The 25217-nt window shown below is 58.8% G+C and overlaps 1 protein-coding gene across 2 annotated transcripts; it reads left to right on the plus strand.

The window, feature by feature from the left end:
- Positions 1 to 165: 165 nt before the first annotated feature.
- Positions 166 to 12464, plus strand: MOCS3 (molybdenum cofactor synthesis 3). 2 transcript variants are annotated; one of them, XM_062204363.1, is made up of 2 exons: positions 166 to 5356; positions 12410 to 12464. In XM_062204363.1, the coding sequence occupies exon 1, from the start codon at positions 175 to 177 to the stop codon at positions 1555 to 1557; it is 1383 nt and encodes a 460-aa protein (XP_062060347.1). In that variant the 5' UTR covers positions 166 to 174; the 3' UTR covers positions 1558 to 5356; positions 12410 to 12464. The 2 variants fall into 2 exon arrangements, with proteins under 2 accessions (XP_062060347.1, XP_062060348.1); XM_062204364.1 differs by lacking the exon at positions 12410 to 12464 and adding an exon at positions 10305 to 12350.
- The last annotated feature ends 12753 nt before the right edge of the window (positions 12465 to 25217 follow it).

The raw sequence follows: 25217 nt of genomic DNA on the forward strand, positions 1-25217 counted from the left end.
TGTTAGAAACCTGCGAGTCGATCAAGTTGAAGCCTAAGGTTTCTTAGCACGTGGAAATCTATTTTTCGCCTTTTCCCAGAGTCCACGGGGATGTTTGGATTGCCCCAGTCTCTAGGCGACGATAAGCCGGAACCGGAAATGCCCTGCACGCGCCAGCCCCCGGCGGACGTCGCCATGGCTGCCCGGGAGGAGGTGCTGGCTCTACGGGCTCAGGTTGCCCAGCGTGAGGAGGAGCTGGAGTCCCTGAAGCAGAGGCTGGCGGCGGCTCTGTTGGCGGAGCGGGAACCGGAGTCGGAGCAGCCGGCGCCGGTGTCGCCGCTGCCGCCCAGGGCGTCCCTGTCGCGAGACGAGATTCTGCGCTACAGCCGGCAGCTGGTGCTGCCCGAGCTGGGCGTGCAGGGCCAGCTGCGCCTGGCGGCCGCGTCCGTGCTCATCGTCGGCTGCGGGGGCCTCGGCTGCCCTCTGGCGCAGTACCTGGCGGCGGCCGGCGTGGGCCGCCTCGGCCTGGTGGACTACGACGTGGTGGAGGTGAGCAACCTGGCCCGCCAGGTGCTGCACGACGAGGCGCTGGCCGGCCAGGCCAAAGTCTTTTCGGCCGCCGCTTCGCTGCGCCGCCTCAATTCGGCCGTGGAGTGCGTGCCCTACGCCCAGGCCCTCACCGCGGCCACGGCGCTCGACCTGGTCCGGCGCTACGACGTGGTGGCCGACTGCTCCGACAACGCGCCCACTCGCTACCTGGTGAGCGACGCCTGTGTGCTGGCCGGCCGGCCCCTGGTGTCGGCCAGCGCCCTGCGCTTCGAGGGCCAGATCACGGTGTACCACTACGGCGGCGGGCCGTGCTACCGCTGCGTGTTCCCGCAGCCGCCCCCCGCCGACACGGTGACGAGCTGCGCCGACGGCGGCGTGCTGGGCGTGGTGACCGGCGTCCTGGGCTGCCTGCAGGCGCTGGAGGTGCTGAAGATCGCCGCGGGGCTGGGCCCCTCCTACAGCGGCCGCCTGCTGCTCTTCGACGCGCTCTCGGGGTGCTTCCGCTGCATCGGGCTGCGGGGGCGCAGGCCCGACTGCGCGGCCTGTGGGGAGCGGCCCACGGTGACCGCCCTGCAGGACTACGAAGCCCTCTGTGGCTCGTCGGCCACCGAGAAGTGCCGCTCCCTGCAGCTCCTGGGCCCCGAGGAGCGCATTTCCGTGACCGACTACAAGCGGCTCCTGGATGCCGGGGCGCCGCACCTGCTGCTGGACGTCCGGCCGCGAGTGGAGGTGGACATCTGTCGCCTGCCGCATGCGCTGCACGTGCCCTTGAAGCTGCTGGAGCGCAGGGACGCGGAGAGCCTGCGGCTGCTCGGCGAAGCTGTCCGCGAGCGGGGCCGGGCCGCCCCGGAGGGCGCAGCGCTCCGCGTGTGCGTGATCTGCAAGCTGGGCAACGACTCGCAGAAGGCCGTGAGGATCCTGCAGGCCCTGCCCCAAGTGCCGGAGCTGGCCTCGCTGAGGGTGCAGGACGTGGCGGGCGGGCTCATGGCCTGGGCCGCCAAGGTGGACGGCTCCTTCCCGCAGTACTGAGCGCCCGCTGGAGGCGAGGGGAAGGGTGCGCAGCCGGGGGCCACCGAGAAGCATTTGTTTGTGTTCTCTTCTGGGATGCACCAAGGGCCTGGGGGCTGCAGCATCCGAGTGGGCGGAGCCGGTCACGGGGCTTCCGGCTGCAGCGGCTGGGAGGATGTAGGGGCTGTGACTGTTTCCAGGAGGGGCCTTGAACGTGGGAAATGCACCGTGACACCGGTTTGTATTCCGAACTGCACATCGTTTTTGTCAGCCTGCTGCTGATGGAAAAGCGCTCTGAACTGTCTGAGGCTTGGAGCGAAGTTGTGAGCTGGGCTCGCCGAGCTGACCACAGAAGGTGTATGCTCAGGGTAGTGTCAGGTGTTCTCGGGGTCTGGTCTCTAAGTCAGACGTAAGGGTTCGTTCGTCGGTTGTCTTCTCCGGGAAGTGACATTTTGAATCAGTGTGGATGAGATCTTTCCAGTTCAGTGAATTACAGGAGACCGTTTGCCTGTCAGTCGCTTATGAATTGCCAACTTTCCTTAAAGTTCGCTCAGGGTCCACCTTACGTTCATGCAGTCACATTTTCTTTGCTCTGTGGTTTGCTTTGGAATCTTCCAGGCGGTGTCTCAGCTGCCCCCCTCCTCCTCCAACCGCCTTTCCTGTTCTGATAATTATCCGAGCGTTTTACAGCAGTGTAGGGTACAGGTGTTTCTGTGCGCCACGTTAAACCACACTTTCATGAACTGGGAGACGCCCAGCTCCTCGTATGTACAACAGATTCGAAGTTTGGCACGTGAGTGTGCCGGCGGCTGTCCGTGTTCTCTGGCTGCTTATTGTGAGTGGGCCCGTGGTCAGATTTCTTTTTCTAAAGAGAAGCAGAAACTGCAGAGAGAACTGAAATCCCGTGTGTCCGCCAGCAAAGCTTTCAGAAGTTCAAAAGCCTTGTGGGGCGGATTCACTCACTGGCGTACAGCTCTCGTGTTGTTGCACAGGGGTGGTCTCCGCACTTGTTAGCTGGAAGACTGTGCCTGGCGCGGTGGTCTCCGCACTTGTTAGCTGGAACGCTGTGCCTGGCGCGGTGGTCTCCGCACTTGTTAGCTGGAACGCTGTGCCTGGCGCCTTGGACAGGCGTACTTTGTGCTCTAAACCTTTATGAAGACAGAGGTCTCCCACCATGGCTTCTTGTAGGGAGCTAGGGAAATACATGACAGACCCAGAGCAGAGAACAAAGAGGGCTGCCGTGGCCGTGTGTCTTCCAGCTCTTCAAGTGCAGGACTGATTGGATAACTAACATATCCAGAAACAAGTGGACAGACACGAACCATTTCATCGTGCGAACACTGCCGTCTGTTAGGCAGCTGCCGTAGTTCTCGCAAATCCCCTTGGCACTGGGGTCAGGCACCAGAAACCGACCCTGACTACATGGGGAAAGGGTTTGTTCAAGCCAAAGCCGTAGGAGGTGCTGTTGAGAATCTGGGGGACAAATTCAAGGAGTGAATGCCCCCCACACCACAAACAGAACTGGCTTGCTGCCCCAGCCCTGCCCCCCTGCTCTCCCAGAAAGCCCAGTGGGTCCCCCCAGCCACATGGTGAGAGGTGGCCACATTGCCGAGCCAGTCCCACGAGGGTGTCTGGTGGGCGGAACCCAGTCCCCTGCCTGCCTGGGTGCCAGCTGCAGGAGAGGCCGCAGAAGGGAGGCAGGGAAGGGCTTTCCAGAGACGGCCGCTGAGGAGATCCAGACGCCCGGTACAGAACCAAGACCTCTAGCACTTGAAGTTCTGCTTAGGATTGTGACTAAGTTTTTACATTCACGTGGGATTTGAACTTGATCGCGTATTTTCCTTTTCATTTAACAAGTGCCTTTGGTGTCCTGGTTAGCTAGCATTCTAAGCTCTAGGATAAACTGAACAAAGACTTCTCTTTGTCAGAGTTTATATTTTATTGGGGGTGACAAATCACAGAGAGAGCTCTTCCTGCACACACCAGAAATGCCCCTGGGTACACGTGCACAGACCTCTGCCCCCAGAGTGGAGTCCTCAGAGCCCCCCATCCAGCGTTGGTCAAGGGAGAGCAGTGTTCTCCCGGAAGCTTGTCCGTTTCTGAGGACCCCCACACGCCTGAGGTCAGCTGTGTGACCCAGTTTGCTGTACTCAGAAGATGGCCTTTGTACACTGTATCATCTCACATCCCATGGGTTAGAGGAGGTAACAGAAACTCCTGTCATTGGAAACCTTGCGTCTGCCTGCGTTGTTGGAGGACAATTCTGCGGTCCATTTGGAATGTCAGGAAAACCGCTACAGTGTGGGAGTGGGAAAGCATTTTGCAAATACAGTGGTGACGGGTTAATTCCTACCTTTGATGAGCTGTGATTTCTGAAGCACTCTGGATGTGAAAGAATTGGGATGACAAATAGGGTATCTGTCTATCTAACATATGTATATGAGGGGACTTCAAAAAGTTCACAGGGGCTTGCGTGATGGTGGAGCAAGTGAAGCCACCACCTGTGCCGCTGGCATCCCACATTGGTGCTGGTTCGAGTCCCAGCTGCTCAACTTCCCATCCAGCTCCCTACTAATGGGCCTGGGAAAGCAGTAGAAGATGACCCAAGTACTTGGGCCCCTGTACCCACATGGGAGACCCCGTTGGAGTTCCAGGCTCCTGTCCTCAGCCTAGCCTAGCCCAGCCCTGCCCATTGCGGCCATTTGGGGAGTAAACCAGCAGGTGAAAGATCTGTGTGTCTCTCCCTCTCTTTGGAACTCTGCTTTTCAAATAAATTAATTAAAATATTTTTAAAAGTTCATGGAAATGGAATTGAAAGGTGTGTTTTGGTGCAAAAATATTTCGAGATCTATACATAATCTCTCCATGACATGCATTCTCCATAGCTCTCTGCAGACCCATGTAGTTCACATGAAGTCTGTGTGTTGACACCGCCTCTAGTTTCTAACCCTACTTCAATTATTTGGCATCTTTTTTTAAAAAGATTTATTTTATTGGCAAGTCAGAGTTACACAGAGAGAGGAGAGGCAGAGAGAGAGAGAGATCCTCCATCCGATGGTTCACTCCCCAATTGGCCGCAACAGCCAGAGCTGTGCTGATCTGAAGCCAGGAGCCAGGAGCTTCTTCCGAGTCTCCCACGCACGTGCAGGGGCCCAAGGACTTGGGTCTTGAACCGGCGCCCATATGGGATGCCGGCGCTTCAGGCCCCAGGGCATTAACCCGCTGCGCCACAGCACTGGCCCCATTATTTGGCATCTTAAAAGCAGAAAATTATGAATTACCTAGGTGTTTTCTGTCTGCCTTTTAATGCCATTTTTGGGCAGGTTGCTGCAGGCAAGGGGGGGAGAAGGCTCATATCACATGTGCCTTCCTGGTGGCCCCGTGGCTAAGAGGGAGGCGGAGAAGAGCAACATTGATAGAAGATGGGCGTCACCTTTAATCTGCAGTCTCCCTGCCCAGTGCTTGCAGACGAGGGAAGCCTTGAATGAACTGGAACTTCGCAGTTCAGCTGAGCACAGCAGAACTGCTGAGCAGGGCGTCTGTGTGTCCCAGCGAAGGCAATCCTGTCTCACAGCTCGGGCTGCCCAGCGGCCTCCCCACCCCCACCAGCTTCCTCACTGGCAAGATGCAACATCCGACGCTCCCTTCCCAGGCTCCTCTGCAAGTCAGGAAGGACCTGCGCTCTTGAACCATTTCTCCCTGCAAACACTGAATCTGACCACTTCTGTCTCCACTGCCTACGGCACCCTAGGCATCCATCATCGCTTAAGCAAATTCATGGCTTTTCAGGGGATAACCACAGAAAATGCTGATCACATCAGTGAGTACCAAGAGTGCTATCAGTCTTTGGTCTTTTTTTTTTTTTTTTTTTTTGACAGGCAGAGTGGACAGTGAGAGAGAGAGACAGAGAGAAAGGTCTTCCTTTTGCCATTGGTTCACCCTCCAATGGCCGCCGCGGCCAGCGCACTGCTGCCGGCGCACCGCGCTGATCCGATGGCAGGAGCCAGGTGCTTCTCCTGGTCTCCCATGGGGTGCAGGGCCCAAGCACTTGGGCCATCCTCCACTGCACTCCCTGGCAACAGCAGAGAGCTGGCCTGGAAGAGGGGCAACTGGGACAGAATCCGATGCCCTGACCGGGACTAGAACCCAGTGTGCCGGCGCCGCAAGGCGGAGGATTAGCCTAGTGAGCCGCGGCGCCGGCTTCTTTGGTCTTTTTGTTTATTTGAAAGGCAGATTTAGAGAGGGAGAGACAGACAGAGCTTCTATTCACTGGTTCACTCCCTAAGTGGCCTCAGTGGCCGGAGGTGGGCCAGTCCAAAGCCAGGAGCCAGGAGCTTCTTCCGGGTCTCCCATGTGGGTGCAGGGGCCCAACTGCTTGGACCATCCTCTGCTGCTTTCCCAGGCCACTAGCATTCATGTATAGGATGCTGACCCTGGCTCTTTGGTATGTGTGTGTTTTTTTTCTAAAGATTTATTTATTTACTTGAGAGGTGGAGAGACAGATGACCACAACTGTTGGAGCTGGGCCAGTCCGAAGCCAGGAGCCAAGAGCTTCTTCTGGGTCTCCCACGTGGGTGCAGGGGCCATCTTCCATTGATTGTTTTTCCAGGCCATCAGCAGGGAGCTGGATCAGAAGTGGAGCAGCCAGGACTCAAACCACTCATGGGATATAGCACCACAGGGAGATGCTTAACCTACTATGCCACAGTGCTGGTTCCTAAAGATTTATTTACTTTTTAAAAGATTTTTTTATTTGAAAGAGTTACAGAGAGAGGCAGAGTCAGAGAGAGAGAGGTCTTCCATCCACTGGTTCACTTCCCAAATGGCCGCAACGGCCAGAGCTGAGCTGATCCAGAGCCAGCAGCTTCTTTCATGTCTCCACGTGGGTGCAGGGGTCCAAGACTTGGGCCATCTTCTCCTGCCTTCCCAGGCCATAACAGCTGGATCAGAAGTGGAGCAGCTGACACAAGAACCAGCACCCATGTGGGATGCCGGCACTGCAGGCCAGGGCTTTAACCTGCTGTGCCACAGCGCCGGCCCCTAAAGACTTATTTACTTATTTGAAAGGCAGAGTTACAGAGAGAGACCATCTACTGGTTCACTCCCCAGATGGCTTTAGTGGCCAGCACTGGGCCAGGCTAAAGCCAGGAGCTTCTTCCAGGTCTCTCACATGGGTGGCAGAGGCCTAAACACTTGGATTCTCTGCTGTTTTCCCAGACCACTGGCAGGGAAAGCACTGGAAGACCCAGGCACTTGTGCCCCTGCTACCCATGTGGAGGACCAGAATGGAGTTCCTGGTTTCAACCTGGCCCAGATCTGCCTGTTGCAGCCATTTGGGGAGGGAGCCAGCAAATGCAAGATTTCTCTGTCCCTTTCTCTCTGTAATTCTGCCTTTCAAATAGATACTCACGTGATACATACATCCATCTCAAAAGGTCTTTGCAAATTCGGTAACTGCAGGCAGGCACATAGAGTGAGGGTGGCCGGCTAGGGGCTGTGGCGCACGAGGGGCCCAGGCACCGCTTCTTCGCTGGGAACACCTGGCCGCACAGGGGTCTGGTGCTGGCGGACCTTTCAGTGTTCTGGGGAAAGGGCAACATGGGGATTTTGAAAACAGATTTGAAAATTTTGAAACTTAAACACACCCGTAGGCTGGATGTGGAAAAATGGCAAGAAATGTGGTTTGGGTCTTTTTAAATCTGGTGGACGTGGAGGTAGCCACGTGCACTGTCAGCTGCTGCGCTCTGTCCATTCGCACTGACCGCTCGTCGTCTTAGGTGGTGAACGTTAGGACACAAGTGTACTTCTTGCTCTTTTTAATGTCGTTTAATATGTAAATTTCAGATCATGTTAAATGGGATCGAGATTTTCAAAAAACTTAAAAACTGGCTTTGAAGTGCCATACCTGCACTATTAGCCAATGCTTTCCTAGTATTTCAATGAATAGGTGATTGAATATAATTTCTTAGAAAAATGTGCTTGCACAATAGATAATCAGAGCGAAGACGGCGGAGTGTGACAGCAGTGCGTTTACAGACGATGCTTGGCAAATTTGCAGCTCCAGTGTTTGTGACTGAGTCAGACCCATAAATTAACCCTAACAATAGCAGAAGAGCGGCAAACGGGTTAAGTTTTAAAAAATCCTGAGAGTTGGATGATTCACAATAATTATCTAAAAAATACTTTACTACCATGTTAAATATTTACTTCTAGCTTAAAAAAGCAAAATATCTCCTCAAAGCATCAATATCGTGTGAACACTATGATCATACATTTGGTTAAAAAGAAAGTTGAGGCTTTTAAAAGTAGTTCACGCTCCTGATAAAATGTGAACAGTTCAAAAGCATGCATGCCAAATGCTGTGTGGTGCGTTGGATTGAAACCTGGTACTGGGGCTGGTGCCGTGACTCACTTGGTTAATCCTCTGCCTGTGGCACCGGCATCCCATATGGGCGCCAGATTCTATCCCGGTTGCTCCTCTTCCAGTCCAGCTCTCTGCTGTGGCCCAGGAAGGCAGTGGAGGATGGCCCAAGTGCTTGGGCCCTGCACCCCATGGGAGACCAGGAGGAAGCACCTGGCTCCTGGCTTTGGATCGGTGCAGCGCCGGCCATAGTGGCCATTTGAGGGGTGAACCAACAGAAAAAAGGAAGACCTTGCTCTGTGTCTCTCTCTCTCACTTTTTTTAATTTTATTTTTATTTTTTGACAGGCAGAGTGGACAGTGAGAGAGAGAGAGAGAGAGAGACAGAGAGAAAGGTCTTCCTTTTGCCATTGGTTCACCCCCCAATGGTCACTGCGGCTGCCACACCACGCTGATCTGAAGCCAGGAGCCAGATGCCTCTCCTGGTCTCCCAAGCGGGTGCAGGGCCCAAGGACTTGGGCCATCCTCCACTGCCTTCCCCGGCCATAGCAGAGAGCTGGCCTGGAAGAGGAGCAACCGGGATAGAATCTGGCGCCCCAACCGGGACTAGAACCCGGTGTGCTGGCGCTGCAAGGTGGAGGATTAGCCTGTTGAGCCACGGCGCCGGCCAAGCAGGTGCTGAGTTTCTATTCTACAGGTCAGAAGTGCTGACCTGGGGCCTCAGCGGGCTGCCTTCCTACCGGAGGCTCAGGGGAGAGCCCTTCCCTGCCTTCACTGGGTTCTGCAGGCCCTGGCTCTTTCCTCCCTTCCTCTAAGTCTCTAACCTGCCGACTCTGAGCCCTGGCTCTTCAATCTCACTGCGCTCCCTGACTCTGGCCTCCCTGCCTACCCCTTCTAAGCCCACCTGGGTAACCCAAGCTACTCTCCCCATCTCAGATTCACAGTCCCACCCGCAGAGTCTGCTATACCATGGGAAGTGCCACACTCACAGGCCCCGAGGACTCAGACTGGACGTCCCCAGGGGCTGTTATGTGGCCACCCACACTAGGACTAGGGCAGGGGCGGGGGGCCGAGAGGAGAGACCCCCAGAGGACCACAGGAGGCAGCAAGGATGGCTCAGGGTTTGGTTTGGGCAGCCAGATGGACTGGGTGGGTGTTTGGATGCTGATGGGGGCCACGGGGACAGGACTAGGGGAGCAAATGAGAAACAGACTTTTCCTTCAATATGCCCACTGCTTCCTGTTGCCCACGGATCATCAGACCACAACGGGAGAAGCACCAGCCAGGACATGCTCTGTTTGGAGGATCACAACAGCTCCTCACCTACGGCCACCAACCCAGTGGGGTGCACGCTCCTGGTGCCTAAGCCCCAAGGAACATTCAGGGCCACGGACGGTGACCTCCTAACAGAGCCATGGGTGGATTTGCAGATTTGAGACCATTGCAAAATCTTTAGGTGGGGCCAACATTGTGGCACAGTGGGTTAAGCTGCTGCCTGTCACATTAGCATCCCATATCAAAGCACAGGTTTGAGTCCTGGCTGCTCCACTTCCAATCCAGATCCCTGCCAACGCACCTGGGAAGGCAGAGGAAAATGGCCCAAGTGCTTGGATGGAGCTCAAGGCTCCTGGCTTCGGCTCTGCCAGTTGCAGCCATTTGGGAGGGAACCAGTGGATGAAAGATCTGTCTCCCCCTCTCTCTCGCCACTGTGCCTTTCAAATAAATAAATTAAAACAATATTTAGCTGAAGAAACATGCAGAGAAGTGCACAAACCCTAAGGCACCACTCGCTGAGTTTGTACTAATTGTAGCCACCCCCGGCCCCTGCTCCCTCTCAGACTGGGGCACAGAATGTTCCAGACACAGAATGTTTCCCCTCTGCAGGGAAAAAGCTGCTAAGAGGAGAAGCAAGTGTATTCTTACATGCTTGGCTTTCATTTTTCATGATGAAGTCCCAAACTTTTCCCTCCGCTATTTACTCTAAGTGGATTTTCTGCATATGGCTTTTAAAAAAAAAAAAAAGCTTGTAAAAATTACTTTCAATATGTTTATCTGTGAGGTAGAGAGAGAGAGAGAGAGAGAGAGAGCGAGCTCCTTACTGCTGGCTCACTTGCTCTGTGCCTGCAATGGCCGCAGGGGCTGGGCCAGGCTGAAGCCCGGCGCCAGGAGGGCAGTCAGCTCTCGCAGGCAGGTGGCAGGGATCGATTACTCGAGCCGTGGGCTGCTGCCACCCAGGGTCTACACTAGCAGGAAGCTGGAGTCAGGAGTGGAGCCAGGAATCAAACCCAGTGCTGTGCTACAGGACCACTCCCCTCGGTGGCCTCGTTCTGGTCCTGCTGACACCTGCCCCACTGTCCAAAGCTCACCTGGCTATGAGGAGTCCAACCTGGTCCACTCCTGTTTTTCAGAGGGGAACACAAGCTAACCTGGCCCAAGGCGATTCGAGGTGAAGGCCGGCCTTGAACAGGCAAAGCTCAGAAATGCAGCCTTGTGGCCACCCCGCCCCCCAACCCGGCCTCATCTCATCCCCACTGCAGACGGCTGCTTGGTCCTGCTCACAGCACACGCGGGGGCCCACGTGGGAGGCAGTCGCCACTCGACACGCATGACGAGCTGGGAAGAGTGTGCCTGCAGCCTCAGAGGAAGGATCCACCGATGGATCCTGCGGCTCAGCCTGGCACCGCGGGGGTGCTGCTCCCTGTGCCCCCCAGCTTGCCCCTCCCTGCCTCCTGCAAATCTTTTCTTTGCCAGCAGCGGGGACACAGCAGAGGACACAGCAGGGACGCTGTGTGGAGAAGGCTGACCGCCTGGCGCTCTCCCAAAGCCCCGCGGGGGCAGGAGAGGCTGAAAAGTGAGTCTCACAGCGAGGCTTTCCTGAAACTGTTAAGGAAACTTTCCCGGCCAATCGGCCATCGCACAGCGGAAAATGATGCAATACTCGTTGCTCAATTTGATAAAATTACACTGGCAGCAGATAAAAACGAGAAGGAATTGCTTTCTGTTGGTAGCAGAACATTAAAACCAAGCGCAAGGGCCGGTGCTGTGGTGTAGGTTAGGCCTCCCTCCGTCTGCAGCGCCGGCATCCCATAGGGGCTCCAGTTCGAGTCCCAGCTCTCCCCTTCTGATCCAGCTCCCTGCTAATGTGCCTGGGAAAGCAGCAGAAGATGGCTCACATACTTGGGTCCCTTACCCACATGGGAGACCCAGAGAAATCTCCTGGCTTCAGCCTGGCCCAGCCCTGACCATTGCAGCCATTTGGGGGATGAACCAGCAGATGGAAGATTTCTCTCTCTTCCTGTTGCACTGCCTCTTGGGAGACATTTAAAATATATATTAAAATATATATTAAATAATATATTTATTAATATCTATATATATTTGGGGGCCATTGCTGTGGCATAGTGGGTAAAGCCACCGCCTGCAGTGAGGGTGTCCCGTATGGACACCAGTTTGAGTCCTGGCTGCTCCACTTCTGATCCAGCTCTCTGCTAGGGCCTGGGAAAGCAGTGGAGGGTGGCCCGGGTCCTTGGGCCCCTGCACCCACTTGGGAGACCCAGAAGAATCTCTTGGATTCTGGCTTCGGATCAGTGCAGCTCTGGCTATTGCAGCCATTTGGGGAGTAAAGCAGCGGATGGAAGACCTCTCTCTCTGCCTCTCCTTCTCTCTGTGTGTAACTCTTTCAAATACATAAGTAAATCTTGAAAAATGTATCTGCCTGGCATCTTGTGTTTGTATTTGCTAAGTGTTGTAACCCCCTGATTCCAGGCGAGCCCCAGGTGCAGCCCAGGAGCCACACGGCTTTGACGGAGGGCATCCCAGGGAAACAGACGCTCCTCCTCCCCACCCCTCCCTCTTTGGTTCTCTGAACCCATCAGGCATCACTGTGAGGCCTCTGGATGCCCGGGGCGGGCTGTTTCCAGGAGGGGCCGGCGAGCCCTGGGTCACTCCCAGCAGCCAGGGCTCAGCAGTGGGCTGGGAAAAGCGTGCTCATTAAATCAACACCGAGGCTACTCAATATTCGTCACTGAAAACGAGTTCCCATTTCTTTTCCCATCTCAAACTGTGTCTGGCTTTGTTGTCCAAGGTGGCTCATTAGGGGTTTGGTAACGAGGTCAGATACACTCCCGTAATAAAAGCCAACAGCACCTTCGCGTTGGAATAGAAAGTCTGTGTCACACTCCCGAGGTCACAGTGATGCCAAATAAAGTGAAATCCAGAGACTGAGCTCGAGTCCCCCTGCCCTTGTTGTGAGACCAACTAGAGCCCAAACTCGTCTCTCCCAACTTCTTATTCTCACAGCCTCGCCACAGGGGGTCTCCTCTGCTCCTGGTGAGTGAGGGACCCTCTGGGAGCCGGGGTCTGCGCTGTGAACCCTGACCACGTGGGGTTAAGGTTCTCAGAGGTCGAATGACCCCCCTGGGGAATGATTCTCTCTCTCTCTCTCTCTCTGTTGCTGCCTGAAATGAAATAAATACAAATTTGAAAAAACTAAAACACAGATTTCATTCCTTAGGAGTGCGGAGCCTAACAGACCAGGAGACGACGGCTAGGGGCGGTCCCCTCAGGTCTGCACGAGTCCCGGATGTCAAGGCAGAGACCATGTAGCAAGACGAGCGGCCTGCGGGTCTCCTAGTCCAGGTTCTACGCCCGCCCGGGAGTGGAGAGAGGAGCCGGGCAGGCAGGGAGGAAGGCGCTTCCCGCAGCTCTGGGCCCAGAGGTGGCCTCTGCTTCCCAGGGCCTCTTTTTCCTGGAGCCCCCCCACAAGAGCCACGTTTCTTTGCTGCTGATCCGGCATCCGCGTGCCTTCTGGTGGGTCCCATCCTGGAACCTCCGACAGAACGCCCCAGTCCCTTCCAAGCCTCCCTGCCCGGGGTCCCTGGGGTGGCGGGGTCACATCTGCCACTGTCATTCATTCCACATCACCGTCAGGAAAACCGGACGGCTCACGGCACCTGCTGTTCTCACTCCTCCTGGCACCAGGCCCTCCTGTCTCACCGAAAACCGCCCAGAGCCTGCGCCCGCTGTAGCTGTAGCTGTAGCTGTCGCCGGGAGCAGGGAGTGAGTTGCACAGGAAAACGTCCCCAGGCGCTGACAGCATGTCACCTGCGAGGCCCGGCCCAGGGCCATGGGAGAGCCAGCTGCCATCTGCACACTTTCTGCCGAGACTGTGGGGCTTGAGACACTTGGGGCAGCTCGAGGGGCCTGGCCTTTCTGTTCCCCGCTCCTTAGGGAGCTGGGCGGGCAGCACCAGCTGCAGATCGGAAGACACCGGTGTTGGGAGTGGGCGGAGTCTCCCCAGGGCGGCCTGGTCCCTGCGCTGCTGCCTAGAGCTTGGCGCACGGTGCTCTGTTCCCCCCCATGCTCTCTTCCAGCAGGGGGCGCTGCCTCCTGATGCTGACTGCATCTCACTTGAGCACCCCGGGCACGGCACTCAGCTGTGGGCTTTGCGAGTGTTCATTCTGGGGTCACCTTGACCTTGATGAACCCAAAGAAGCCGAGTCGGAGGCACAGATCTGCCCCGAGCCCACCTTGCCCTTCCCAGCACCACCCTTCCATGTGCGAGGCCTCACATCTAGGAATCTCTCCTGAGCCCCCTCTCGTATCCCCACAGCCCCTCTGCCACCAAAGCCCAGGGACCCCACCTCCACAGTCATCCGGGATCTGCCCGCCTCTCCACCATTCCGGCGTGCACAGCACCGCCTCTCACCGTGATTCCTCCCTGGTCCTATTGCCACCACAGTCCTCTCACAGTGGCCACGGGGAACCTGCCCATGCTCTGGGGCCCCGTCACACCTGTGCCCCCCTCACTGACGCGCCGGGGCCCCGTCACACCTGTGCCCCCTCACTGACGCACCAGGGCCCGTCACACCTGTGCCCCCCTCACTGACGCTCTGGGGCCCCGTTACACCTGTGCCCCCCTCACTGACGCACCGGGGCCCGTCACACCTGTGCCCCCTCACTGACGCACCAGGGCCCGTCACACCTGTGCCCCCCTCACTGACGCTCTGGGGCCCCGTCACACCTGTGCCCCCCTCACTGCCATGTTGGGGCCCCGTCACACCTGTGCCCCCAATCACTGACATGCTGGGGCCTTGTCACACCTGTGCCCCCCTCACTGACGCACCAGGGCCCGTCACACCTGCGCCCCCCTCACTGACGCTCCGGGGCCCCATCACACCTGTGCCCCCCTCACTGAAGTTCCGGGGCATCAGCACACCTGCGCCCCCCTCACTGACACTCTGGGGCCCCATCACACCTGCACCCCTCTCACTGACGCTCCGGGGTCCCGTCACACCTGTGCCCCCCTCACTGACGCGCCGGGGCCCCGTCACCTCTGCGCCCCTCTCACTGACGCGCCGGGGCCCCGTCACACCTGCGCCCCTCTCACTGACGCTCCAGGGCCCCGTCACACCTGTGCCCCCTCACTGACGCGCCGGGGCCCCGTCACCTCTGCGCCCCTCTCACTGACGCGCCGGGGCCCCGTCACACCTGCGCCCCTCTCACTGACGCTCCAGGGCCCCGTCACACCTGTGCCCCCTCACTGACGCGCCGGGGCCCCGTCACACCTGCGCCCCTCTCACTGACGCGCCGGGGCCCCGTCACACCTGCGCCCCCCTCACTGACGCGCCGGGGCCCCGTCACACCTGCGCCCCCCTCACTGATGCTCCGGGCCCCGTCACACCTGCGCCCCCCTCACTGACGCTCCGGGGCCCGTCACACCTATGCCCCCCTCACTGACGCTGTGCTGCCGAGAGGACTCTCATCTGCCCTCTTTGTTCTCTGGCCTCATGTTGCTCCCTCTGCCCAGCTGCCCATCACACACCAGACACAGGCCCCAGGGCCTTTGCACAGGGGGCTATTCTGCTTGGCTCCCGTGTTGTTTTCTCAGGAAAGCCTTCCCTAATGACTCAACTTGAAATTAAAACGTGCGATTTCAAACTGCTCCCCCTCTGGGGCTTCCTCGTGGGGTCCCCTTGGCTCCATGGCTTCAACATCACTTCCTGTTTCCCTGGTTTATTTGTTGAATGACTGATCAATCACTCTGGCAACCAGCTCTGGGTCTGAACAAGGGTCTGGCATCTTCCACGGCTTTCTAAAAAGTCTGCCAGACATGTCTGAGTTTGGGGTCGGCCTCTCCCTTGCAGCTCTCAGAGCCGGTGACGGCTCCCTTGCCGATCTGGGAGCCCAGGGAATGAGTAACCCCTGCTCTTTGCTGTGGGTGGAAAGCTCCATGGAGACCGTGATGCTGTGAAAATGTCGTGGGGAATGAGTCACGGGCGGAGGGATGGCGGCCTGAAGCTGGCCCCGGGAGCCGACCACGCCAGTGGCAGCGAGGGGGAGGGTGCGGTGGTCCAGGGGCTTCCCAAGCTCGCCCAATCCCATCCCGGGGCAGGCACGCCGGGCCGGGCAGCAGGGCACAGGTCAAAGGCCGCCCCTCGAGGACACTGCCGCCTGGCCTCAGCGTCCTATGCTGGCAGGGCCTGGAGACGGGGGGGGGGGGGGGGGGGGGGGGGTAGCCCGGGGGCCAGGCACCTCTGTACCCTTCAGGGAGGGAGAGGAAGCCGGCGGCGCGGGAGCTGCGGTGAGCGATCAGGGCTGTGTCCTCAGCCAAGCTGCGTGGTGCACAGAGATGGTGCAGGGGCACAGTGGGGGCGCAGCCTCCCTCCCGGGGTGACGGAGGGCCCGGTGGGAGTGGGGAGGCCTCCTCGAGCCGCGACCAACCCCTGAGGAGTGCAGGCTGCGCTGGGAAGCGAGCACAATGCCTGGGCCCAGTTTGGATCCTGGGTCCCCTTTCTGCCCTGAGCCCTTAATTCCTACGGAACCACAGCAGGCAGGTGTGTGGGCTCCCGGCTGAGCCACACCCACAGCACGGGGTCCATTGCTCAGCACAGGCCACTTCCGGCCTCACCAGGAACCGTGAACCCCGCGTCCAAGCCCAGCTCAGACAAAGCGAGCAGAGGCGCTGATGTCAGCAGCTGCGAGGGACCAGCAGGGAGCGCCAGGCCACTTTAAATGCCCCGTGCACCTGTGCTTCCAAAGAAGTTGTTTTACAGTAACTTTTTTGTTATTGTTAAAAGCACCCTTTAGCTTTATTTTTAGCAATAATATCTATGAATTCACAGATTTTTCTATATTGTCTTAATTTCCCTTAATTACATTAAAGTAAATACCTCGCCATCACTGCCATCCATCATTGCAGTTTTAAACAGCACTTCGGGTATGGTTAGCTGTATACGTACGAGAGAGCGAGAGAGCGAGAGAGAGAGTGAAGAGAGCGAGAGAGCGAGAGAGCGAGAGAGAGAGAGAGAGAGCAGGCGGGCGCGCTTCCTCATGCTGCTTTGTGCCAGGGCTCGGCCAGACCGAAGCCAGGAGCCTGGAACTCAACCCAGGTCCTCCCCAGGGTCACGGGCGCCCCAAGCACCGATTCTACCGCCCACCCCCGGCCGGGTTCTAACAGTTTGTAAATATCGGCTCACTTCGCCCACCCAGCAACTGCACAGGGAGAGTGCTGTGTTGTCCCTGCTTCACAGGGAAACTGAGGCAGAGCTCACCCGGCGTGGCCTGGGCCCCTGTGACCGGTGTGAGGTGACATCTGAGCCCCGGGCTTGAGAATCAGGCCCAGCTGTCTGGCCTCTGTGAGGACGGAGCAACAGAGCGGGTTTGTGGCTCCGTGGCCTTTCTGAAACGAACTCCACGTGTGCAGCGAGCCTGTCAGATGCCCGGACGTGGGGCCCGCACCCTCTCTGCAGCGCACAGGAGGGCGGGAAGGAAGCCAGGCTCAGGGTTCCCACTGTCCCCGCGGAGCTCCAGGGGGAGAGACCTCTCTGAGGGGCGCCTCCACTGCGCCTGCTGTTCCCTTGGTGCCCTCGGCTTGCAGCCTGCGGATGCCCCCTCGGTCAAAGCCGCCTGGGGCCCTGCATCCCACGTGGGAGACCCGGATGGAGCTCCAGGCGCCTGGCTTTGGCCTGGCCACAAAAGTGGCTGGGATGGTAAATTTTGTGATTTTCTTTTTAAACCACCATTCAACACTTTTTTAAAAAGTAGGATCAAAACTTTTCTTATTTGAGGTCTAGCTATTTAGATGTTCTCCATTGCAAAATAAAGCTCCAAGGACAGTAGGAGAAAGCATGTGTGGGAAACCACAAGTCTGTGTGCGTGTGTGCGTGTGAGTGTATGAGTGCATGTGTCTGTGTGTGTGTCTGAGTGTGTGTGTGTCTCTGTGAGTGTGTAAGAGTGTGTGTGTGAGTGAGTGCGTGTGAGTGTATGACTGTGTGAGTGTATGAGTGTGTGTGAGTGCGTGTGTGTCTGAGTGCATGTGTAAAATGTGTGAGTGCATGTGTCTATGAGTGTGTGTGTCTGAGTGTGTGAGTGAGTGTGCGTGTGCGTGTCTGTGTGAGTGCGTGTCTGAGTGAGTGCGTGTGAATGTATGACTGTGTGTGAGTGTATGAGTGCGTGTGAGTGTATGACTGTGTGTGTGTCTGTGAGTGCGTGTGTCTGAGTGTGTGAGTGCGAGTGAGTGTGTATGACTGTGTGTGTGCGAGTGCGTGTGTCTGAGTGTGTGAGTGCGAGTGTGTGTGTATGACTGTGTGTGTGTGTCTGTGAGTGCGAGTGTGTATGACTGTGTGTGTGTGAGTGCGTGTGTCTGAGTGTGTGAGTGCAAGTGAGTGTGTATGACTGTGTGTGTGAGTGCGTGTGTCTGAGTGTGTGAGTGCGAGTGAGTGTGTATGACTGTGTGTGTGTCTGTGAGTGAGTGTGTCTGAGTGTGTGAGTGCGAGTGAGTGTGTATGTGTGTGTGTGTGTGTCTGTGAGTGCATGTGTCTGAGTGTGTGAGTGCAAGTGAGTGTATGACTGTGTGTGAGTGCGTGTGAGTGTGTATGACTGTGTGTGTGTCTGTGAGTGCGTGTGAGTGTGTATGACTGTGTGTGTGAGTGCGTGTGTCTGAGTGTGAGTGTGTGTGAGTGTGAGTGCGTGTGAGTGTGAGTGTATGACTGTGTGTGAGTGCGTGTGTGAGTGTATGACTGTGTGTGAGTGTATGAGTGTATGAGTGCGTGTGTGTGTGTGTGTTCACACGCGCACCACAGTTCTCTCGGGCAGTCTGGTGAAACTGATGGCCCTTTTCTCAGAAAGGCGGTTTAAGTGCATAAGTAAACACACAGGAGCACAAGGGAACTGAAGACACGGGAACGCACTTCTACCCTGAGGGCCCTGCAGCCGGGGACCTGGGACTCACACCCCCAGGCAGTTTCCAATGCTTCTGTCTACTGCAGACTAAGGCAGGGGACACTCCGTATCCTTATCCGTATCCGTATCCGTATCTCTACCTCTACCTCTACCTCTACCTCTACCTCTACCTCTACCTCTACCTCTACCTCTACCTCTACCGCTACCTCTACCGCTACCGCTACCGCTACCGCTACCTCTACCTCTACCTCTACCTCTACCTCTACCGCTACCGCTACCGCTACCTCTACCGCTACGGCTACCTCTACCTCTACCTCTACCTCTACCTCTACCGCTACCTCTACCTCTACCTCTATCTCTACCTATCTACATTGTTTCTCTAGATTCATTTTCTAGACGTGGATCAGTGGGGCAAAGGTCATATGTATAGGGATCATTTTTGCCAAATTGTTCCCCCCAAATTTGTAACAACTGCTTCTCCCAACAGGGCACGAGAAGACCTGTTTCTCAATGAACGCTACTAAGCCAGCAGCAGAAAAATGTTCTTTCATTCTGCCTTTAACTGTATTCTTTCTTCCTCTGAGAGGTGGACACACACACACACTCACACTGAGAGGAGAGGGGTCCTCTGACGCCTACACTAGCCGGGGCCGCGCCAGGCCGGAGCGGGCCTGAGGGACCCAGGTCTCTCCCGTGGGCGGCAGGAACCCAGTCACTGGGCCATCACCACTGCCTCCCAGGGGCTCTGCCGCGGGCTCGCCAGTGGGGGCCACAGGTATCGGAACTGCCGGCCCCTGCACTCCGCCGCGAGCCTCGCCACCAATCCACGTCTTATTTTGTGGCAGGATTCCTGGTCGTGTTCACTTTCTGTTCAAACCTGTTTTCACGCATGCGCGCAGAGCATTGCCCCACATTTAAAAGAGCAGCTGTTTGTGAGCGCAGCACTAACCCCAGACAGGCAGCTGGCACCAGACGACCCCGAGCGGCGCGACGCGCTCTCTGTACCGGGCCGGCGGGTGATGACAAGGTAGCAAACCCACGTGCCACGGCGCTGCCGGCGGTGCGGGAAGCAGAGCCTGCTCAGGTGGGTGGGGCGGCCGCGTGCCCAGGCACCAGCCTCAGCCACACAGGGCGACCCCGAGGACGGTCAGGCACGTGCCACTGTGCAGAAGACTGCGCTCCTCACGTGCCTGTGTGGCCAGGTCCGGGACTGACTTCTAACCCAACATCGATTGTGAGCGCCCCAAGTGCCTGCCCGTGACAGGGGCTGCCCACGTGAGTCCCCGCGGACACTGTGGAGTCCAGTCGACCGTGAGGATGAAGGGCGGCCCTGAGGGGACGTCTCCCAGCTGCAGGGCTACTTTAAGGTTCCTGCCGATTTCGCAGAAATGTGCAAACCCGCATAGGTACAAGCAGGGTCAGCGCGGGGCGTGGTCTGGACTCCAGGATGCAGTTCTGGACATGACCAGCAGGTGGGGATGAAGGCCAAGGAACGAACCACACAGCTCGGCGCCCTCACTCCAGGGCCTGGCACACAGGCATGCGCAGGCACACACGTGCTCCACTGTCAGCAGCACCCGCTACAGACCAAGGAATCGCAAGGCTCATTTGCATGCAAACCTCTCCCTCCTTCCTCCTCCCACTACCACAGAGAGCAGAGGCCACACCTGGAATGCAAATGAGAGGGAAAGGGTGTGAGGTGCAGGAAAGGCGCGCCCTGAAGTCGGTTCCGTCTCCCGCTTTGAGAACAAATCACGAGTGCAGAGCGAGAGAAGAGAGGCGGCACCGCAGGCAGTGACAAGGCCAGGGACAGCCTGCGGTCACAGGGTGGAGGACAGGGGAGTCGAAGGCCAGCCAGAGCCCAGCTAGCGCCTGGCCGCCACTCGGCTGCACCAGCGTCTGCTTGGTGGGAACAGGACCCTGTGCTGCTGGAGGTCCCATCTGGCCGAGACACCAGGATGTAAAAGGTCAGTGACGCTCAGTACAATGTGTGACCCCAGAAACCCCTTCAGCGAGCTGGAGGCTGTCCCCCGCTGCGGGTCTCCCACCTCTGGGAGAGCTGCTATTGGCCTCTTTTTTTATTTTATTTATTTATTTATTTTTATTTTTTTTGACAGGCAGAGTGGATAGTGAGAGAGAGAGACAGAGAGAAAGGTCTTCCTTTTTTGCAATTGGTTCACCCTCCAATGGCCGCTGCGGCCGGCGCATCTCGCTGATCCGAAGCCAGGAGCCAGGTGCTTCTCCGGGTCTCCCATGGGGTGCAGGGCCCAAGGACTTGGGCCATCCTCCACTGCATTCCCGGGCCATAGCAGAGAACTGGCCTGGAAAAGGGGCAACCGGGATAGAATCCGGCACCCCGACCGGGACTAGAACCCGGTGTGCCAGCGCTGCAAGGCGGAGGATTAGCCTGTTAAGCCACGGCGCCGGCCACTATTGGCCTCTTAAAAACATTTACTTGGCAGACAGAGAGCCATCCACTGGTTCACTTCTCCGATGCCAGAGGCCAGGGGATGACAGGGACCCAACCACCGGAGCCATCACTGCTGCCTCCCGGGTGCACGTTAGCGGGGTGGGGGTGGAGGCAGGACTTGTGGTCTGGGACGCGGCCGTTCCAGCGGGCATCCCAACCGCTGCCTCAGAAGCCCCTTAGCCGCTTGCCCGGGGAGGACAGTCCCCAAGCAGCTAGGGGGCGTGCCGGGCAGCTGGGAGGGACCGGACCTCGGCCGTCCCACCCCCCACACCATGTTCCCCGCGAATCACCACGCTGGGGAAGCTGGGGCGCTCAGGGCCAACCTCACAGAGGGCAGAGCCGGAGTCGAGGCTGAGTTCGCTCTGCAGCAGCTAGCGGCCAGGGGGCCTGGCAGTGGCAGCCGAGGGTGCACGGCGTTGCGGGCCCACGCCACGGACCACCGCTCAGCCAGGACGCGGGCCTCCGCAGGAGTGACCTGGCAGCGCCAACTGAAGACAAAGACCACGGACCGGGTGGCAGCCGATCGAAACAGCCGCAGAGCCGCAAGGGGAGAAGGCAGGGTGCTGGGCCGAGGGGGGGGACGTGCAGCGATCGCGGGGGGCCAGGGGTTCCCGAAGTAGCCAGGGCTCTGCTGACTGGCACTGATGGCACTCCTTCTGTTACACGGATTAAACTGTAACTTGTAACCAGGAGCCCCTGGGAGCAGGCGAAAATCAGACTGCACCCCCTCTGCCTCGGCGCCCACCCACAGCGCCGCCCGTCTCACTGCGCCCACCCACAGCGCCGCCCGTCTCACTGCGCCCACCCACAGCGCCGCCCGTCTCACTGCGTCCACCCACAGCGCAGCCCCGTCTCACTGCGCCCACCCACAGCGCCGTCCCCTCTCACTGCGCCCACCCACAGCGCCGCCCCGGCTCACTGCGCCCACCCACAGCGCAGCTCCGTCTCACTGCGCCCACCCACAGCACAGCCCCGTCTCACTGTGCCCACCCACAGCACAGCCCCGTCTCACTGTGCCCACCCACAGCACTGTCTGGTCTCACTGCGCCCACCCACAGCGCAGCCCCATCTCACTGCGCCCACCCACAGCGCCGCCCGTCTCACTGCGCCCACCCACAGCGCAGCCCCATCTCACTGCGCCCACCCACAGCACCGCCCGGCTCACTGCGCCCACCCACAGCACCGACCCCGTCTCACTGCGCCCACCCACAGCGCCGCCCATCTCACTGCGCCCACCCACAGCGCAGCCCCGTCTCACTGTGCCCACCCACAGCACAGCCCCGTCTCACTGTGCCCACCCACAGCACAGCCCCGTCTCACTGTGCCCACCCACAGCACTGTCTGGTCTCACTGCGCCCACCCACAGCGCAGCCCCATCTCACTGCGCCCACCCACAGCGCCGCCCGGCTCACTGCGCCCACCCACAGCGCAGCTCCGTCTCACTGCGCCCACCCACAGCACAGCCCCCGTCTCACTGCGCCCACCCACAGCGCCGCCCATCTCACTGCGCCCACCCACAGCGCAGCCCCGTCTCACTGCGCCCACCCACAGCACAGCCCCGTCTCACTGTGCCCACCCACAGCACTGTCTGGTCTCACTGCGCCCACCCACAGCGCAGCCCCATCTCACTGCGCCCACCCACAGCACCGCCCGTCTCACTGCGCCCACCCACAGCGCCGCCCCGTCTCACTGCGCCCACCCACAGCGCCGCTCCGTCTCACTGAGCCCACCCACAGCGCAGCCCCGTCTCACTGCGCCCACCCACAGCACCGCCCGTCTCACTGCGCCCACCCACAGCGCCGCCCCGTCTCACTGCGCCCACCCACAGCGCCGCTCCGTCTCACTGAGCCCACCCACAGCGCAGCCCCGTCTCACTGCGCCCACCCACAGCACCGCCCGTCTCACTGCGCCCACCCACAGCGCCGCCCCGTCTCACTGCGCCCACCCACAGCGCCGCTCCGTCTCACTGAGCCCACCCACAGCGCAGCCCCGTCTCACTGTGCCCACCCACAGCACAGCCCCATCTCACTGTGCCCACCCACAGCACTGTCTGGTCTCACTGCGCCCACCCACAGCGCCGCCCGTCTCACTGCGCCCACCCACAGCGCCGCCCGTCTCACTGCGCCCACCCACAGCGCAGCCCCGTCTCACTGCGCCCACCCACAGCGCCGCCCGTCTCACTGCGCCCACCCACAGCGCCGCCTGTCTCACTGCGCCCACCCACAGCGCCGCCCGGTCTCACTGCGCTCTGCGACCCCGCCACTCTCTAACAGAACACACATAATCCGAGCTCGTTTTGTGCACTGTCCGACCTCCCCGAATGAAACAAAAGCCCCAGGAAGTCAGGAGTTTGGCCAGGCGCTTGGCACAGGACCTGGCGTGGAACAGGAGCTGAGGGTCCCTTGTTGAACGAGTGAGTGAGCCCACGGCCACTGAGCCACGCTAAGCGGTCAGCTGATTATTGGAGCTGCCGGGTGGGCCAAGGGTCTCCCTGGGGACGAGCGCTGGAAGTCAGATGGGTGAGCTCGGATGGGGAGAGGGAAATCTTTGTTCACGAACCTCGAACCAAACTTTGGCTTTCCTGCCACTTTGGCTGTCGCAACAAACCACCAGCAGTGACTGTCACTTAGCATTCCTACATTTTTCATTTACTTATTGGGGGGAGATTCCCTCCGGTCTGCTGGTGAGCTCCCCAAGTGCCCACAGCAGCCTGGGCTGAGGCCAGGCTCCTCTATGGGCGGCAGGGATCCAAGCCCTTGGCCGCCACCTGCCGCCTCCCAGGGTGTGCACGAGCAGGAAGCTGGAATTGGAAACGGGGCCAGGACTCGAACCCGGGCGCTGACAGGGACGTGTGCATCCCAAGAGGTGCCCCAACCACTGCACCACACACCTGCCACCCCCATACACTTTGGTATTACATCAGATGGGCTTGAAACGTTGAAATATTCCAATATTCCCGAGTTATGGGAATCATGACAGTCAATCTTATATCTTGCTAATTAATTGATTAATGAAGATACACATTTATTGATGATTTTTAAGTTTCATGTACTTCCTTTTTAACGATTTGCTTATTTGAAAGGCAGAATTAGAGGGAAAGGCAGAGAGAGACAGAGAGGGAAGAGGGAGGGGGAGGGGGAGAGGGGGGAGGAGACAGAGACGAAGGGGGAGGGGAGGGGAGGGAGAGGGGAGAGAGGGGAGAGGGGGGGAGGGGAGAGAGGGGAGGGGGGGGAGGGGAGAGAGGGGAGAGGGGGGGAGGGGAGGGGAGGGGGAAGGGAAGGGGGAGAGGGAGATTGGGAGAGAGAGAGAGAACTCCTTTCTCCGCTGGTTCACTCCCCAGGTGGTGGCAACCGTCAGGGCCGGGCCAGGCTACAAAAGGCACCCACCCGCCAGGTCTCCGCGTGGGTGCAGGGAGCTGCATGGGAACCGGAGCCCACGTGGATGCCGGTGTCCGGGCAGCGCCGGCCTCACGGGTGGGCGGACAAACAGCCTCCCGACACGGGCGGTTTCCTTGGGACTCCTGTCTCCGCTTACCTAGAGCCGGCCACGGCTCCCCCGCTGGAACGGAGACGCCGCCCAGGTTGCACCCCGCGAGGGAGGCCCGGGACCTGACCCAGACCCCCACGCCGCAGCCCGGCCCGGGACCACAGACCTGACCGCGGATGCGCAGCGGCCAAGGATTCCCCTCCAGGCCCGCGGGCCCAGGCTTCCCGGAAAACCCATCACGGCCCAGGATGTAGCCCAGACACAAACAGGCCCCGGAAGGAATCCCGCCTGGGCCCCGCCTCTTCCTGTTCACCCCCTAGGGAAGCTGCACCTGATTGGTTCAGCCCATGTCAGGCACGTGGGCCCTGGCCGCAAGGGAGGCCGGGAAAGGCAGGCCGCCTCTGCCCCCTAAAGTTGGAGATTGCTCAGAATTGACAAGATTCTCAGAGTTGACACAAAAAAGGCAAAGAAAGGACCAGGGGCCGGCGCTGTGGCGTAGCGGGTAAAGCCGCCTTCTGCCCTGCCTGCATCCCATGTGGGCGCTGGACCGAGTCCCGGCTGCTCCACTTCCCATCCAGCTCTGTGCTGTGGCCTGGGAAAGCAGTAGAGGATGGTCCAGGGCCTTGGGCCCCTGCACCCGCGGGGGAGACCTGGAAGAAGCTCCTGGCTCCTGGCCTCGGGTCGGTGCAGTTCTGGCCATTACGCCCATTTGGGGAGTGAACCAGTAGATAGAAGACCTCTCTCTCTCTCTCTCTCTCTCTCTCTCTCTCTCTCTCTGTGTGTGTGTGTGTGTCTCTCCTTCTCTCTCTGTGTAACTCTGACTTTCAAATATGGGAGACCAGGAATAGCACCCCCCAGATGTTTGAGACCAGTACTTCTCAAATGTCCCCTGGTACGGGGACCCCCTGGGCTCCTCTGACCCCCCAAGAATCTTTCATGGCCAGCGCTGCGGCTCCTCCACCTGCGGCGCCGGCACCCCGGGTTCTAGTCCCGCTCGGGGCACTGGATTCTGTCCCGGTTGCTCCTCTTCCAGTCCAGCTCTCTGCTGTGGCCCGGGAGTGCAGTGGAGGATGGCCCAAGTGCTTGGGCCCTGCACCCCATGGGAGACCAGGAGAAGCACCTGGCTCCTGCCTTCGGATCAGTGCAGCGCGCTGGCTGCAGTGGCCATTGGAGGGTGAACCAA

Source organism: Lepus europaeus, chromosome 10 (assembly GCF_033115175.1).
Source record: "Lepus europaeus isolate LE1 chromosome 10, mLepTim1.pri, whole genome shotgun sequence".
In the NCBI taxonomy this organism is placed as follows: domain Eukaryota; kingdom Metazoa; phylum Chordata; class Mammalia; order Lagomorpha; family Leporidae; genus Lepus; species Lepus europaeus.